Source organism: Xiphophorus hellerii, chromosome 18 (genome assembly GCF_003331165.1).
Source record: "Xiphophorus hellerii strain 12219 chromosome 18, Xiphophorus_hellerii-4.1, whole genome shotgun sequence".
Lineage (NCBI taxonomy): Eukaryota > Metazoa > Chordata > Actinopteri > Cyprinodontiformes > Poeciliidae > Xiphophorus > Xiphophorus hellerii.
Window position 1 is genome coordinate 8,507,452 of NC_045689.1, and position 17,812 is coordinate 8,525,263.

At 36.5% G+C, this 17,812-nt stretch overlaps 1 protein-coding gene across 1 annotated transcript in view; it reads right to left on the reverse strand.

The window, feature by feature from the left end:
* gbe1b (glucan (1,4-alpha-), branching enzyme 1b) overlaps window positions 1–17,812 on the reverse strand; it is a 115,233-nt gene that overhangs the window by 73,372 nt on the left and 24,049 nt on the right. Inside the window, exons 5-7 of the mRNA XM_032545406.1 lie at window positions 16,727–16,862; window positions 12,323–12,413; window positions 10,754–10,963 (exon numbers count right to left, since the gene is read on the reverse strand). Of these exons, the coding sequence (XP_032401297.1) occupies window positions 10,754–10,963; window positions 12,323–12,413; window positions 16,727–16,862 (437 nt within the window). The remainder of the gene's footprint in view (window positions 1–10,753; window positions 10,964–12,322; window positions 12,414–16,726; window positions 16,863–17,812) is intronic.

The following is a 17,812-nucleotide window of genomic DNA, read 5'->3' on the forward strand; positions in this document are numbered from 1 at the left end:
GGTTTATCTTCCGACAGGATAGCAATCGTAAACATACAGCCAAAGAAACGGAGGAATAGTTTGGATCAAACCATATTTGTGTGTTAAACCACTAGTCCAGTGAAAGTCGACACCTCAATCCAATTTTAAATCTGTCGCAACACCAAAAATTGGTGTTCACAAGGCCTACCCAGCCAAAATGATTGTGCTAATCTTAATAAGATGCATTATGAAAAAGGCATAAAGGGTGCCAATACTTTCAGAAGGCACTGTGGCTAAAAATAAAACATTAAAACATGGGTTTTCAGATGTCAATTTTACATAAAGGATTGTGGCAACTTGTCTTTATATGTGAGAAAAAAAAAGATTTAAGTTCTTTTTTTTCCCCAACGTCACAGGTAAGCTGCAGATAAGAACAAATAAATTCAGGAGGCTGACAGGTAATTCAAGAGGAAGTGTGATGCTCAAACGACGACACAATGACATGCGTGATGGATGGTGAGCATTTGTTGAAACAAAAAGGGACAAATGGGCTGCCTCTTCTGACGCATTTCAAACTTCTATAATCTCTTCAGCTGGCACAGGATGAGGACTTTGATACAACTCTCAAACAGAAGCAGTTCAAATTTTTTTATTAAAAGTTGATCGGTTCGTTTAGCGATTCTTTTTGTCCCCTTTGGTTCTCATTGATGATCTTTTTATAATGTAGCTATAGTTACAAATTTGAGTTAGTCAAATACGTGTTGTATGCTGAACTAAAGAAACAAATGTTACATGTAACAGCAGAAATCATGTAATGCTCGTGTCCTCTTTGGGAAAACTCTCACTGAGATGTCGATGCTTTGCTGAGCTTTGTGTTAGATATCGGCTGTTTTTCTGGCTTTCTTTAAACTGCTTGGCAGCTACCTGCTCTTGCTTGGCATCCTAAAAGGGTTCCTCCGCTGTCACTGAGAATATATGTTTGGCAACCTGTAATTAGGATCACTTTGTATTTGCTGTCCTTTAGAAATCAGTGGCAGCTTGTTGTTCCTTTTGTACTTTTTTTTTTTTGGAGTGTTATAAAATGGACTAAAAAAATATGCAGGAGGGGTTTTCTTCTCATAAAAAAATAATTATTTTAATACTCTGACCATTTGGTTAAAAAGGCCCACTATAGAAAACTATATTTTTTGTAAAATCAACAAAACTCTTAACAAATAGCACTGCTATTTGAACATTTCCTATTGAATTTACTTTTAAGTCCATAACCTGAGATATAAATGCAAAACATCAGCTCAATAACCCCTCCTCTAACTAGGAAAGACAAGAGAACAACCCATAGGAAAAAAAACATATTGAATGATCTTTATAAATGAAGAAGTGGCTAAGAAAAAATTTTTATTAGCGTAAACCTGGCAATAAGAGCAGTAATTAAAACAAGTGGAACTGGGGCTGATAGAGGATCCAAGTTGCCACCGCAAATAGTGAGGGGAATGACTAAAGAGGAATAAAAAAAATAGCCACAGGGTGCTGTTGGAGAACCGGAGAATAACAACCTTTTATTTTAAGAGTCATGCCTACATCATACCCAGAATACCAAGGACTATAAAATATGCCGAAGACAGGTTTCCATAAAATTCTTAATTAGTTACTTTGCTTAGAGTCTTATTGCTGCAAAATCTAGAGGAAGGGAGTTAACATTCTGTTCTAAAAATTTTCATCACATATAAAGTTTTTATTGGTAAATGGCACTTGATTTTTATTAACCTCCATAACTCCACCAGAAATATTTGATCTCAAAGCACAAGCCATGTAATTGTTCAAAGAATTTCCTGTTAAAAAACTGAATGCCAAGCCTTTAGTTTTATGGTTGCTGTTCTGTGGAACCAGGTTCCAGTCAGTAACCAAGATGGAAGGCTCACTATATTCAAAATAAGACTTTACAGTTATAGAATTACAGTGGACCCATGACTATTTGGAGTACAGACATTTCTTTTGAACTCATTGCCAAAGTATTTGTGGAAAATTCATCTATTTGCAGATTTTTTTTCATAAATAATAGCCACAGTCTATCCATCCATCCATCCATCATCTTCCCCTTATCTGGGTTCGGGTCGTGGGGGTAACAGCCTAAGTAGGGAGGCCCAGACTTCCCTCTCCCCAGCCACTTGTTCCAGCTCCTCAGGGGGTATCCCAAGGCATTCCCAGGCCAGCCGAGAGACATAGTCCCTCCAGCATGTCCTGGGTCTTCCCAGGGGCCTCCTCCTGGTGGGACGTGCCCGGAACACCTCACCAGGGAGGCGTCCAGGAGGCATCCTGACCAGATGCCCGAGCCACCTCAACTGGCTCCTCTCGATGTGAAGGAGCAGCGGTTCTACTCTGAGTCCCTCCCGGATAACTGAGCTTCTTACCCTATCTCTAAGGGAGAGCCCAGACACCCTACGGAGAAAGCCACAGTCCTAATTAACATTTTTTTGGCAGGCAAAGCAGTCAACACGGGAGTGCCATTCATGTTTGTTGTTGCTGATTGGCTGTAACCCCAATGGAGATAAGAAATACCGTACATGTTAACTTCCACAGAAGTGCTTATGTGGTTTCCACTGTGCCTATTACTGCAAATTATGGTATATTTCGTGTTTGAACTATTGAAACAGAGTTACAAATATTTATAAACTTTAGGTAGTTATGGGAGGTTGTAGTTCCAAACCCCCAATGAATGCCAAGTGTCCACTGTAGCCAATTTCATCTCAGATATTGTGCAGCAATAACTTAAGCATTTTACTACTCTAAAATATTTTATTTTGTTGACAAACTGATCTCAGAGGTTGTTTTATTGTTCAGTTTTATTTTGTTGAGTGCATTGTTTGATTGTGTCTGTATGAGTAGAGGCAAAAGGCCAAACTGAAGCCAGCAGACCAACAACTGACCATTTAGAAATACTAAAACAAATTACACCTCTGTATTGTTTTAGTCATGACTGTGTACATGACTACCTCAACCCAATTTTCAAAATACAAGCACAAAATAAGGTCTTTATTCTAATGTTAAATTGTGTAACAGATGTGTAATTTCTATAGCTAGGGAATGTGTTTTACACATCACTGCTATGAGACTTTATTCTGTTTCCCACACATAGTTTTAAAGGTGGGGTGCAAGCGGTGAGAGTGTTAAACTACATCTTTCCAGCACGAAGTGGAAGCACAACAAGCAGCTTCAACAAGCCACCATTTACACCTACTGCTAAGCTCAGCTAATTAGCTGAAGCCTAACAGAGAGGAAAACCACTTTTCTCTTTTAACTTGATTTCATGGTGCAAAGAAAAGGTGCTAAATACTGAAACTGGAATGAACTAACTTTCCAAGTTTGACTTTACTGAATGATCAAACAGAACTTAGACTTGATATGACCCAAAATTTGTCCAAGTACGTAAAAGTACATTGAAAGAGGAAATAGACATCTCTTTCCTAATTGTCTAACAGTTTCTGCAGACTGAACTGAAATTGATTATTGTTTTGAAGACTTTATTACCCACAAAATAAGTACCGTATTTCCTTCCACCTTGTTTGTGCTTTCAAGCCGTAAAGCAAACTTTCCTGCTGCCAATTTCAAAATATAATAGGCCATGTTCAAAGCAGTTGGTTTGGAATTTAGAAGCAGAAACAAAAGAAATCCTTCTCATCAGTTTATTGAAAAAGGTAGACCTTCATTAACACATCTGAGTGGAATAAAGTCCACATATTGAAAAATCTTGTAAAAAATATTTTAACTGGGACCTCAAAGGCACGGCTGATCTCTCAGGGTGAGAACATGAAGAAGAGTTTAAAAAGTCTTAAAAAGGCTGGCCCTAGGCCTATTTTTCATATCTTAAGAAGTCACACAAAGATTGATGAAAACTGGATGCAAATGATCCTCAGAGATGTGGAGGATTATAGAAAAAGCCCACATCAAGCTCCTCAGAATGCTCAGTACTCACCAGTCAAAGCACTGATCTGCAAAAAGGCTAAGCTCCTCTGGTTGCCAACCCGCTACTTAGAGAACCGTAGGCTCCATTCAGTCGGTCATCGTGTCAAGGTTACTTGACGTCGTCTTTGAAGGAAATGACTTTTGACTGAACCATGCATATATCTGCTAGCTTCTTTCCACTCATATAGAGCGGAAAAGAGTCTGTTGCGGATGTAAATCATGCATCCTGATTAGTCTAATGGCTTAAGTCAACAAGCAGGCCAACGTAGTGTGAACCACTAACAAGGCATAAACTTACAAAAGCAGTCAATGTTGTTCTATAACAACTAATTCAACTTTTTAAGAAATGTACCATCAAGAAAAGCATACCAATTAAAGAAACATGTGGCCCAAGCTACAAACTGCACAGACTCAAGAAAGTAAAGCTTTTTCAAGATACGCACTGAAATTTTCAGTCGGGCTTAACTAGTGACTGACTCAAGTTGCACTGGTTCAGGAGAGACATCCTGTCCCCAATCTACTGCTCATTTTTAGAGATCTCAGCATGTTCCCCAGGTTAGGTGATGGTCAATTGCCAATAAAAGATAAAAGGTCAGTTTAAAATTCATCTCTCTCCAATCATTTTGTCTTACACGTTTCATAGGTACTGTTCCTTCATACACACAAAGTGATGTCAGCTCTACTCTGAATTAATAACCTTTCATTTTCATTGCAAGAAGGAAAAAAAATTAAGGCTGTTTTGTTGTTACATTATAGCTCTTTAAGAGAAGTCCAAATCGGTTAAATTTGGCATAGGTCAGATCTCTGATTTCTTTTTTTAACAAAAATCAGAGATCTGACATTGACCACAAAATGATTGATTATTGGTGCATTTATTATTTTGATAATAAACTTGAATGGTAACTCTGGTTAACACTTTGTGTCTGATTATATGTACAATCTATTTCAGTTATTTCAGTATCTATCCTCACACAGGTGTCTTAAGACTTTGTTCTTTCGTGTAATGACTTGCAACTCTTGCTTCTCTACACTCCCTCCCATAGTTTACGGCCTTGATTAGCACATGAAATTTAGGAAACATTAAGGTCATTAAAGACAAACATGTTGAAATAAAAAGGTAAGGTACAATCTTAAAAACAAGCTTTCACTGCTTGCAGCAAAAGCCTTCGTTGCTGTCCTGGAAAATAAATTTTTATACTGAAAAAGCTGACTGAAACTGCAGCTTGACTTCTTGGAGAGAATCCAGGTCACATGAGAAATTTACACATTTATTCACTCTTTCTATCAGTAACGACAGAACAAAAGACACTCAACTGAAAAAGAGGATTGTGAAACTTCTGTTGCAGAAGCATCAGTGAAGAAAAGAAAGAAAAGACCGAATGCCAAAAATAAAAGGATGCTTGTGCTCATATTTTTTAGCTTGTTTGGACTTAATCAGTTCTGTCTTGTTTTATTTCTTTTTGTTTAAAAAAAAAAAAAAAAACAGAAATCTTAATTGTCAGGTCTATGGCAGTTCAGCTAAATTTGTTGTGGTACAAAAAAATTCATACAAGAGAATAGGATATCCCTCTTATGAAATGTTTTTGAAAGCTGACAAAATACAACTCCTAAAAGATGTCCCTATTGATTCCAAGTATTTCACAAGCCAAGTATCAACTCGTCTAATACATTGAATAAATTAAGAGTTGACCAGAACTGGCCGATTTTCAAGTTTGCCCTGATTGGTGACTTGCCAGTCAAGTCAAAAACCCACTCTTAATTTGGCCAGTGAATGTACCCAGGAGCACTTCAAGAATGAGTTGGTTGAAGTCATAATGTACTCACAATAGCAATTTAAATAGCTCAAAACAACAGCGTTTTCATTAACCACAAAGTGTTTGAAGTTAAGGGAGATACAAGAAAATCTAATCAGTCCAAACAAAATAACAACTTTGATAGCACTGTGCAGTGTAGGCAAGATAACTATTCATGACATTTAAAAATGTACATATTTACTTACAAAATTTATATTACTGTTGGTTGAATTGAAGCAGAGCCTGATTGAAAAAATATCCATAAGCTCCCAAAATACAGTCAGATACAAAAAACCCTCTAATTTGAGGTCTAAATTAGAGGTTGAACCTCATCTGTTCCTCTATAACAAACACAAATATTTCCAGACTGCAAAAAGGTGAAAGTGACATTAAAGCTGCAGTGTGCAACTTTTATAAACAATATGTTTTTGTTTTTTTTTATAAAGTTGCTATATAGTTGTTATGTCACTATGTCATAATAAAATAACATGAAACAGAAAGTCTGAAAATTTTTTTGCTTCTCTGGCTTCTCCCTGTAGTCCTGTAGTCCCTGTAGTCCTACTGCCATCTACAGACATGCACCACTCAGTCAGAAACAACCAATCAGAGCCACTCTTTTTGTTCCTAAAATACCCAGGTCAAAGAAAAGATTACGAAAAGAGTGCAACTTTAAAACTGAGGTATGCGAGTGATTTTTGCGTACCGTTACAACCTAACGAACACTAAAGCTTAAAAACAGCAAGAGCATACTGCAGTGGTCTAGACGTTCTTGGTTCTTTCGTGTCCTTCTGAATGAGTTGATGATGCACTCTTGGGAGTAATTTTGGTCAGGTGGACACTCCTGGGAAGGTTAATAACGTTTCCATGTTTTTTCCATTTGTTGATAATGGCTCTGACTGGGGTTTGCTAAAGTCCAAAAGCCCTAGAAATGGCTTTCTAACACTTTTCCAAATTGTGATGACAGTTACAAAGTTTCAAATTTGTTCTTGCATTTCTTTAAATGGGGCATGATATGTTACTTTTTGAGTTATTGTAACCTACTTCAAGTTGTCAGATTGTGGCCTCTTCATTATAAAGAAATCAGGCCTGACTTTGGTTTGTGAAACTCAGTTGATTTCAGATTTAGGATGGTGAATTAATTTAACTGGTTGGTTTAAAAATCTGTTTGAAATAAATTTAAAAATGTATTATTATATTTACTCTGGTAATCTTTGTTTAATATTAAAATTTGTTTGATGATCTGAAACACTCAAGTGTAATAACAAAAAATCACAAACTTCAGCTATTGTTTGTAAATTTAGTAAGAGAGACAGATTAGGTTTGTTTTGGAAACTATTTATTACTATGCCACATCCTTCCTCTAACAGCCACGTTTACTTGTTTTAACAAAGTTTTGTACTGTTTCAATCCCTCCCCTGTAAGTTGGTATTCACCAGCAGCATAACTAATCCTAGCATTTCTCTCGCCTGGAACCAATGCCTGCAAAGCGAGACATTTATAACGCTGAATGTCGATGCATTTGACTCAGAGGCAACGCAAGTTAACAAATTGGATGGCAGGCATCTATCTAAACAGCATTTTCCCAGGACTGTGTTGAATGTTTTATGAGGAAAAGCTAAAGTGGAACGCAGACTAGAACAAAAAAAAAAAAAAAAGAAGGTGTTGTCTGGATGAAAATGCAGCAGCAAAGGCAAGAGTAAAACAAACAGCAAAAAGGGATATAAGGGCGACAATCTGCATCAGTCAGCCTCTGTCATCCTAATAAGAACATCATGGTCAGAGTGCTGTGGCTCATAGAAAGGATGTTTGATTAAAAACACACTGTTTCATGCTGAGTTCACAGTTTGCCTCTGAGGTTCATTTCCCTCTAAAGTGAGTTACAGAATGCTTGACACAAACGACATGTCCAAACATCCTCTGACAAGTAAAGAAGACAAATGAACTGGTTATGACATTGCAGTGGTCCTTTGGGTTTTTACAAATGACTCCTCATATGCCTCCTAGTCGCAGCATATGTCTGCACCCTGTCTAATGAGGGCTTCTGATATGAGGATGGTTCAATAACTAATGAAAGGAGAACCTTGTTCTCTTATTATAGCCCACACGGCTGACACTAAGCATTGCATAATGTATTGGAAACTGCTGCACAGTGACACACACTTATTAAAAAGTGAGTTCAAAAAGGCATTTGATAGACTCAATAGTGCCTGTTCCTCCCAAATGTGCACTGGGATTATTTTCTGGGTGCAAAAGCAAGAGAAGCGTCTAATTAATGGGGTCGACAACAACAGCACCCACCAATGTAGCCTGTACACTGGATTTTGGAAGAGGTAGAAAACAATTCATGAAATATCATTTCTTGACAAGTTCAATTTTGCCAATTTGGTATAAGAAGTGATTTTTCATGGTAGATTAAAATCAACACCTGACATGTCAGGGGTTTAAGAGGTAACAATCAAAATAACCGGAAAATTCCCCCTTAACATCCTATTTTGTGAATTGTGTCTGTCAGATAGACAGCTGGCCGGATTTCATGAGCATGTTGCTGTGTGTTGCAACGTGCCATCTCTGTGATCATATCATGCTTCTGACCTTCAACATATCATTCTGCATCAGACAGTCTGAGTGGTATGTCAGCTCCCATTTGGCCTCATTTATCAGCCTGTTTAAATATTGCTCATGTTCATTTTACATCATGAACCACAGAAAACCAGTGCACTCATTTATACATCTGATGTAACCAGGGCAGTTTTTTAAATATCCCTCCTGAGCTGAATGTGATGGGTAACATTAGGATGCTGCTCTTAATCTCCCCCAGCAAGAACATAAATGAGGAGTCAAAAATGCAGCAATCCAAAGGCTGTTTCCTTGCCTTAATATTGCATTGAAGCTGAGTTCATACAGCAGGTGTTAATGCTCAATTCTGATCTTTTGCTGAAATTCGATTTTTTTTTTGGCATGGTTGTTCATAATTATGAATTCAATCAGACTTCTGTGCACATTGAAAGAGAGATTGTATTGGATGCTGCAGATTTCAGGTGTCTCATGCGACCTCTTTGTGCACAACGCTCCGAGAGCTGTCAGTGTACGTGGGAGATGCACAGAGAGCAGCTGTAAGGTACTCATTCAATTTTAAGACAATAAAAGCAAGGCGCTGTCTTTGCAAGGATTTACTGAAACAATATTTAAAAAAATGTATGAGCTGAATGATGGAACAGTTACATCAAAACATGCCAGAGGCCTACGACCATATCAAACTGCTCTGAATTAAATCAACATCAGCAGGACCAAGATGCCAGTTAGTGTGTGTGATGAATCAGATATATTTTTAGAAAAGCAAGTTTCCCCTGCAGAAACCCCAGTTTGGACAAAATATCTGTCAGTGTCTAGAGAAACTGAAACTGTTGCATCTGGAATGTAATTAGTGAGTGAGCTAAGTAGGACACACTCACGAAGGGTTTTTTTCCCCTGTGTCCCGTCTTGGCATTTTAGGCACATTCATAATGATAATCAGTAATGTAACAAAGATGGAAAATTTTCTATGTTAATTGCGCTGTATTCTTTAAAATTCAGAATCATCAGTCATAGCACTGAAGTATCAGTCTAAGAAACCGCATTTTAGTAAATTTGGACGACACCAAAAATCTTTATTGGGACAGCCATAATATAATGAGTGGTTTTACTGTTTTAATGTTAAAATGTTCATTTTTGTAAGATTCACTTATGTTGCAAAAAAGCTTATCTCAGAGGAAATGTGGGTACCAGACTGTTTAAAAAAGAAGGTTTAAACAAGACATTGTAATCACAACATAACTCCACTAATTAGTGGAACTACTGTAATAGTACACATAATATTCTGCAAGTCAGCGTCTTTATATGCTGACCTTAAAACTGGCCATGCCCTAATTTTATAAGCTGCTATGAAATACCTTAAGAGCTACATCATAATCATTCTATACACAAGGTTGAATGTGGTTATAAGCAGCTAAAAAGCACCCAGAAAGAGAAGCCTAGTCTCTCTTTAAATTTCAGTTGGGTTTTATTTGAAAGAAAAAAAAAAAAGAACAAATGCAAACAAATGCAGTGTTTTGGTCAGGCAGCAAAGTGCCTCTACACTGTGAAAGGAGGCTGAAAATTTGGGATACAATGGCCCTCAAACAGCCTTTGTCAGGCTGGATTGCTGCTATTTGTAAGTAATATTGTTACTGTTACCCCACTCATCTCTTTAAAAATGTAGGACAGTAACATTTCGCCAAAGCTTTATCTGCAAGGTTTTAGTTGAGGAAATTATTAATATAAAAGTTGTGCTAGTATTTCAGTTCAAACAAAAATGAATGCGTGTCAACACCAAAACAATTGTTTAATGTCTGGTCTCATGAGAGATACGATAAGGACATATTCAAGCCTGATGTGCAATTATATTAAAGGGAATTGATCACAGCATGTGAAAGAAAACATTATATGTATGATTTACATTTATTTACAACAAATGACTGCAGTGTTTCCTAATTCAAGCATCTAGTCCAGTTATACAGCAAATATTAAAGACTTAGATTTAGTTTACTGCTTTAATTTGAGTCATATGGATAGAAGGAAAAAACATATTATACCCCTTCCTATGCAAAAGAAGGAACAAAGAAAATATATGGATCCACATAAACACAAATATTGTCTGAGTCATCCAGTTCATGTTTTATATAATGATACTGTATCATAATATAAAAAGTAAACAAGAGTTAAAAAGTTTAACTCGAAGAGAAGAAACTTTTCAAAAAGAAAACATATTTACTCCCACTCCCCATTCATATATAAATGTGTTGCTGCCGGTGTAATTTGAGATTTAGTCAGCTGTGTTATCATCACCACATCAAAATTGTTACTTTATATTATGCATAATTTTAATTAATAATAGGTATTTATACTTTTCAATTATGAATAAAATTATATTTAGTAATTCTATTAAGGAATTGGCACTGATTTTAATGAGAATGATTTGGTAATAAAGATGAATTAGTTACTGGTGCTGTGGAGTGAAATACCTGGCGTAGTTAAAGAGGCGGCTGTCCCACAGAGTGTGTTCCCCTCTCGGCGGTGAGTGGAAGAAGCAGGAGTCGGACCCGTCAAAGGCATTAAGGCCATCCTCCGTGTTCTTGGATGCATGACTGTGGACAACATCCAGCAGCACCACAATGCCCATTGAATGAGCAACATCAACCATCTCTTTCAGCTCATCTGGGGTACCATAGCGACTACGAGGACAAAAGACAGACACAGATTGAATAAATTAAAATATTTAAATTAGGTTTTATTTTTTTTAAATAGAGCTGACCTAAACTCCATCAAATCACTAGTCAGTCAGTGTCTAAAGGAGGAACATAAGACACATCACAACCATTATTTCCTGTATTACAGATCAGGTGGATTAAAATGGATGTTTATAGCACTTCATGCTAATTTGACTGAGCTTGAGTGATTTTAGTAAAAATATACAAAAAAAAAATCACTCTACATTTGCAAAGCTTTAAAGACATACTTCAAAAAAGACTTGGAGTCAAAGGTAGTACTAACACAGCAGATGGAGTACTAATGTGGTACTGAGTTGTATGTTGCTGAAAACTTTGAGTGCTATGAATGGAAGTGTAGCTACACTAGTAAAAAAAAAAAAAAAAAACAACTAAACAGTCATCTGCAAACATTCAGGCCTACCTACACATTTTATTTTACTCATCTGCAAAATGTTTTCAAATACATTTATATAATTTTCTGTGATGATTTCTGCTTAAACTAGAAACACATTATACACACTCTTTGCATGAACCTGAAAGATAGATCTATAGCATTCTCTCAAATTCAACCCCTTATCTTAGTACACATATTCTAAGGTTTTAAATTTGACTATCAGACAATCAAAGGGTGAAAATGCAATATATACACTACTCTGAATGATGCAGTATAAACAGAAGGAATAAGCATCTCTGAAAGACGATAAAGACTCTGGTCTATCTTTATCTATGAATCCCTCCACTGTATGGATTAACAGCAAACGTGTTTACAGAGAGATTATTGATGGTGCCAGACTGCCTAACCTTGATTTGAGGTGACTGTGCTGAAGCGGCTCACTCTGTTTACAACAGAGTGCAGTTATAGATACTATATGGAGTGGATAAAACTGAATAAATAGGGAAACTCTGCGACAAATACGCCTTTGAGTTCTAATCCCTCATAGTTCACTCCCGGCTGATTTGTTAACACCTGTGGTTACTGAAGCAGGTCATGAATCTCTATACTGGAAGCTGAACAAATGTGGCTCAGAGGATTCATCTCACTGTATTTTTTTTTTTTTTTACTTTATTTCAGTTTATGGTCAGTACATGACAGGGGAGTGTGGTTCAGCATGGTAATTTCTGAATTAATGCACAAATACTGTCTGCAGAAGGATATGAAATGTGCATATGGATGAGCTTCTGCTCTATGCATGATCATATAATCCTGTTTCCAAACAATAACCCAATACATATTACATCTATTGCTGTTTAAACAACGCAGACAATCCAAAATATAACTTGAAACAATTCCATTTAAAAGCATTTATTAAAACGAAACTGTACCTGGAAGCAGCAAAGAAACTTGTAATCTGATATCCAAAACTTGCGTAGTAGGCATGTTCCATGATCGCCATTAACTGAATGCAATTGTAACCTGAATGAAGAAGAAATTGAGATTAAAAAAAAGCATTAACTAACTTTTTTAGAATTTGCATTGCCTTGCACAAGTATTCATTCCACTTGAACTTTTTTCACATTTTCTGAACTTACAAAGATAATATAAAGATAATTTACCAAAACTTTATGTCACCAATTAACAGTATCGTTCACAGTTGTAAATTGAAGTTAATGATCTACATGACACATTGTTTACATGCAGTATGACATGTGCAGTTGGAAACCAACACTGTACAACATAATGAACCAACATAGTGTTGGCAGCATCATGCTATAGAAAAGTTTTTCTTCATAATCGACAGGGATGTTAACATAAATTTATAGGATTAAATGCAGCTAATGACAGGAGGATTCTGCGAAAAAAAATCTGACAGAATCTGTGTCTGTGAGGCTTCATATGTTTTTAGATTGGGGCATTTATTTATTTTTTATTTTATATGATCTACAACTGTTTTTTTTATTTTTATTTTAACAACGTCAGAGTTGTGACATGTATTTGTATTCAGCCCGTCTAAGTAAAACCAAGTAGCAACCAATAATTTGATCAAGGTCAAAAACATACTAACTACCGCAAAAATTTCGTCCATTTTAAATGTAATAAAGTCAATAATGTAATAACTTATCACCATGACATGTTTTGGCTGTCTGACAGTAACTTAATAACAGTTCAATAAATGAAAATATAATTACTGAAGCTAATAATGGTCTCACATAAGCAGGACTGTAAATAGTTCCAAATCAGTCTAATTGGATGGACATTGTGAGGATATGCATTTCTAAGTCTAGCCACCAATTCATAATAAGTTACAGGTCTGGACTTTGACTAGGCCATTTCAAAAGTCCTCAAACTGCATGTTTGGAGTAATTGTACTGGTGGAAAGAATCCATTAGAGGTGTGATTTTCTTTGCCTTCAGATGTCTGAGAAAATCATCTTTGTTTGATAAAAATCTTAGCCAGGCCGCCACATTCAGAGGATGTAACAGATTTTTTCGTCTCTGCACTTCCACTGAGTCCTTCTCAGAGTGCGCATGCTAATATTGATTTCATTAACAATGTGCAGCCACATCAGTATATCTCCATGTCTTAGACTAAGCATGAGGTAAACCTTGACTATTTCATGTAAATTAGCTGTTCTACTAACCTTCATTATGTATGCACTAAAAGCACACTACCGCCACCATCTGAATGATATTATGTTTATACAATAGAATTATCACGTTTATACATTATATTATGCTTACACAATATATTATCAAGTTTGTACAGCATAATTATGTTATAACACGACAGTGTTCAAAAACGTTTCTTACGTCACAGCAATACACTTCAGTGGTTGACTAAGCGAAATGTAAATAAAAAAAAAATTTCCCTCCCTACATGCGACAAGCAAATGGCAATGACTTCCTGATGAAAACAGAGTTTTCCATCTGATACAGCCAATTATAGCTTCATTAGATTTTCCCACACAGGTTTGTTAATCACTTTTGTCCTCATAAAAATTTTGGATCAGTAAACCAATACTGTTATATTTCTGGTCTTGAAACAGAGGCGAGCTTGTTTCGTCAGTAACAGCGCAAAATCTCTGCATCTCCCTTTTTAAAGGACGATATGATGGTGCTTTCTGCTTTACACAGCTTCCCCTCCAGCAGTTCAGAGAAAGTTTAAAATCAGGTCAAACTCAGTTCATGCTGCAGAGGCTGTGTGAGTTCATGATTTTGTGATTATATTTCAACGTTTCTTTTTTGAGGCAGCCGTGCTTCAAAGTTATACTATATTGATAAAATGCATACATAAGTTCTAACTTTAAATGTGAAATATTGACATCAATTAGCACTTTAAATTGTTATTTCATCAAAGCTCTGCCTGAATTCATGAGTATTACGTCTATCAGTACTGCCTCAATAAAGCATCTCTCCAGCATGATGTTGCTACAAACTTGTTTCTGGTTGCCACATAAAAAATATGGAGAAAAAGAAATCACAGGGGATTAAATAATTTTGCAAAGCACTGTATGCAAAATTGGATCCAGATGGGATTGTGGGTAAAACTACTAAATTGTGTGTGGCGATAAAATAAGAGTTGAATACGTTTAGACAGAAAGGAAGTGTTGCTTAATATCGTGGTGCTTTTTTGTTACTAAGAGCATTACATCATGTCTATTTGGACGGTTCAAGATGGTGGGGAGTCTCATTCCTGTCAGCGCCTCCTTTCTTATGATTCATTTAACAGGTGCCTGCTGCTTGAATCGTTCCCAAAACAAGCATGCAATAAATTGGCCATGCGGCAAAAAGAAAGCACTGCAAAGCTAGTATGAAAGTGTCTTGAGTACTGTATGACAGATTCCATTTTGTTCGGATGCACTTAGCTGCAATAATTTAGCACAGGAGGGCATCTGAAACCTATAGTTTCTTTTCCTTCTTCAAAACCCTGATTCTATGTGACCTGTGCCAGTCGAAGTGTACTAATGAGCTCCAGGCATTTCCTCTTTGACACCAGCTCTAACACCTTTGTACAAGCTCAGGCAAAAGGGAAACACCGACTATTAGAGTTAGGAGGTCATGTACGACATTTCAAAAAGACCTAGAAAAACTGTCTATGAATAAGAGAACAACAGGCTTCTAAAGTGCCGCTGAGCACTCCAGTGGGAGGCCCCAAGGTTTTTCATTGTTGTCTGGAGCACATTTATTTATATATATCTTTTCAGGCAAAGGGAGAAAGAGAGAAAACTTTACCTCTGAAGGAGTGTGACAAAGCACTGGGGTGAGAGGAAGTTTCTCTTTTTTATATTTATATATGTACACTCTCTTCAGTCAAGAAAATGAAATGGCAGACAGAGTCAGCCATCACTGGAAACGATGAAATTTAGCCTCCTAGTGAATCCTATTGTGCAAAATCCCTGAGCTGTTGCAGGAGGATTCTTTGACAGCATTTAATCTGGCAGTTTCTTTACCCGCTAAACAAGATGACACAAGCAGGAAAACAGCATTTATCACAAGTCTCCTGGTGTGCTGCACCAGTCATATTGGCGCCTTTTAATAAAGCGACGGCAAGAAGGTGTACGCTTACATACAAAATAATGCAAAATGATACCAATGGTGAATTTAACCATTGATATTTAAAGTTTGGTTTAGATAAATGCACTAATTGTTTGTTTAATAAGGTACAAGACCCAATATATTAAAAAAGTACAGCTAAACTACTGTTTAAAAAAGATGTATATTTGATAAATGTCATAATAATGACCAATAGATTTTTAGTTTTACTTTCCACAAAGTTTTTCTATGTGTTTTCTGAAACGATATGGATTTGAGACAAACATTTCAGATATTTTTCCACAAGCTTCTCTCAATAGTTTGCGGACAATTGGGTCCATTATACCAGACAGAATTTTTTGGCTGATAGTTTGAGTTATTGCTTCAATATTTCCACAAAACACCATTTGGTCACTATGCCATCTATGTTGAGAAGTGAACCAGTCACTCATGCAGCCAAACATCCACACAACATGATGCTGCCACCACTATACTTCACAGCTGGGAAACTGCTGTCAAGACTTGCAGGCTTCCACCTTCTTCTTTCAATTGTAGCAAGAATCATTATAGCTAAACTCTTCAACTGTAGTTTTATCAGACACAAGAATTAAGGTACTTTATCACATAGTCCATTTAGAAGCTATTATCTGATTCATATTGTTGATGCTGGTGAACCAATGGCTTCTTCCTTGCTGAATGACCTTTTTAGCTCATGTCTACAATACATGTTTTACTGCAAATAATGAAGCTCCTTTACCAGCTTCAGCTAGCGTCTTTACAGGTATATCCTTTAAATCATCAGTTTTGCTGTGACTTGAGATTGGAAAATCTCTTTACAAAACACTGCCCGATGGCCAGAGATCCCTCTAGGTCGTGTCAGTACACAGGATGCTTAGGTGACTTTTTGCACAGGGAATGTGACAGGTCTGCCACAGAGAAATACTGCTCCTGGAGGAACAGTGGCACTCACTGCAGTAAAGCTTGTCTGCTGTGTTATGGGCCAGTGCTGATAGAAATACCTTCAGCTATTTATATAAAAAGGACAAACAAGAAAAAGTGGGAATTTCTTTTGTTTTCTTGGCAGATCGTTAGGTCCAAATTGTGTATGTGAAGGGAGGTATACAACCACTGTTTTACATTCACCTCGTCTCTGGCTGGACAATGTGTGATGCTTTTTAGCTCAATTTAAGATCAGTCTGAGACACATGAAGACAACAAAATAAATAAGAGACCTAAGAAGGAAAATAATAGTCTTACCTAAATCTTTTATTCGAGGAAGCACGTTGTGTGTGAAGTTTTTGTACGAGGCGATCTTCGGCTCTGGGGACCCGATGCCAACATGGGCTTCGTAAATTCTCAGGCTCTTGGGTTTCTTTGGGCGAGGATGGATGTGCTGCAAATGCCAAAAACAGTATGATAAACGATGAAAATAACAGAGCACAGTTTCAGAGTTTTAAAAAAATACAATAAATGAAAATGATATATGCATCTTTGCTTAAACATTTTGCAAGGAATGAATCACTTTACAAATGCCTTCCAAAAATATTCACAACATTTGAATAACTTAAAACTTTGTCATGTTACAGCCACAAACATCCATGAAATTTTGACTTTTTATGTCAAAGACCAATACAAAGTAGTGCTCAATTCTAAAGTGAAGGTAAAAATTATATCTCAATCTTCATACATAAAAATACATTTTACAAAAGTATGATGTGCATATGTTTTTAGTACACTTTACTCTCATACCCCAAATAAAATTGCACAACACCAACTGCTTTCAGAAGTCACCTAATTAGGCATTTGATTAGTAAATTGGTAAATTAAGTTTATCTGTGTATGTGTGAACTCTTTAAGGCTTTAGATGCTTAGCAAAGATATAGCATCATGTAGACCAAGAAACGAAGCACACGGGTTAGGGATATAGTTATGGGGAGGATTAGAGCATAAATTGACTGAATAGTCACATATTTCTTTCCAATTGTGAAAGAGCTGCAGAGACGAACTGCTCAGGTGGAGAAATCTGTTGACAAGATAACCCTTAGTTGTGCACATAACAAGTCAGGGCTTAATAAAAGAAAGCAATTATTGAAAGAAAGTCTCATTTGACATTTACCACAACACATAGGGGACACAGCAAAAGTGAAAAAAGTGTTTTGATCAGACAAGAGCAAAATGTCAAAGTTTTTTCAATGTGACAAACACTAACAATGTACTTTACCCAGAAAAATAATTGAAAGAATGGTTTAGATCACAGCATTTTTGTGTTAGACTTAAGTCCTAGATCAGTTTTAGAATGTGTATCAGAACTTGAAAATTTGTGTTCAGATATTCTTTATTGAA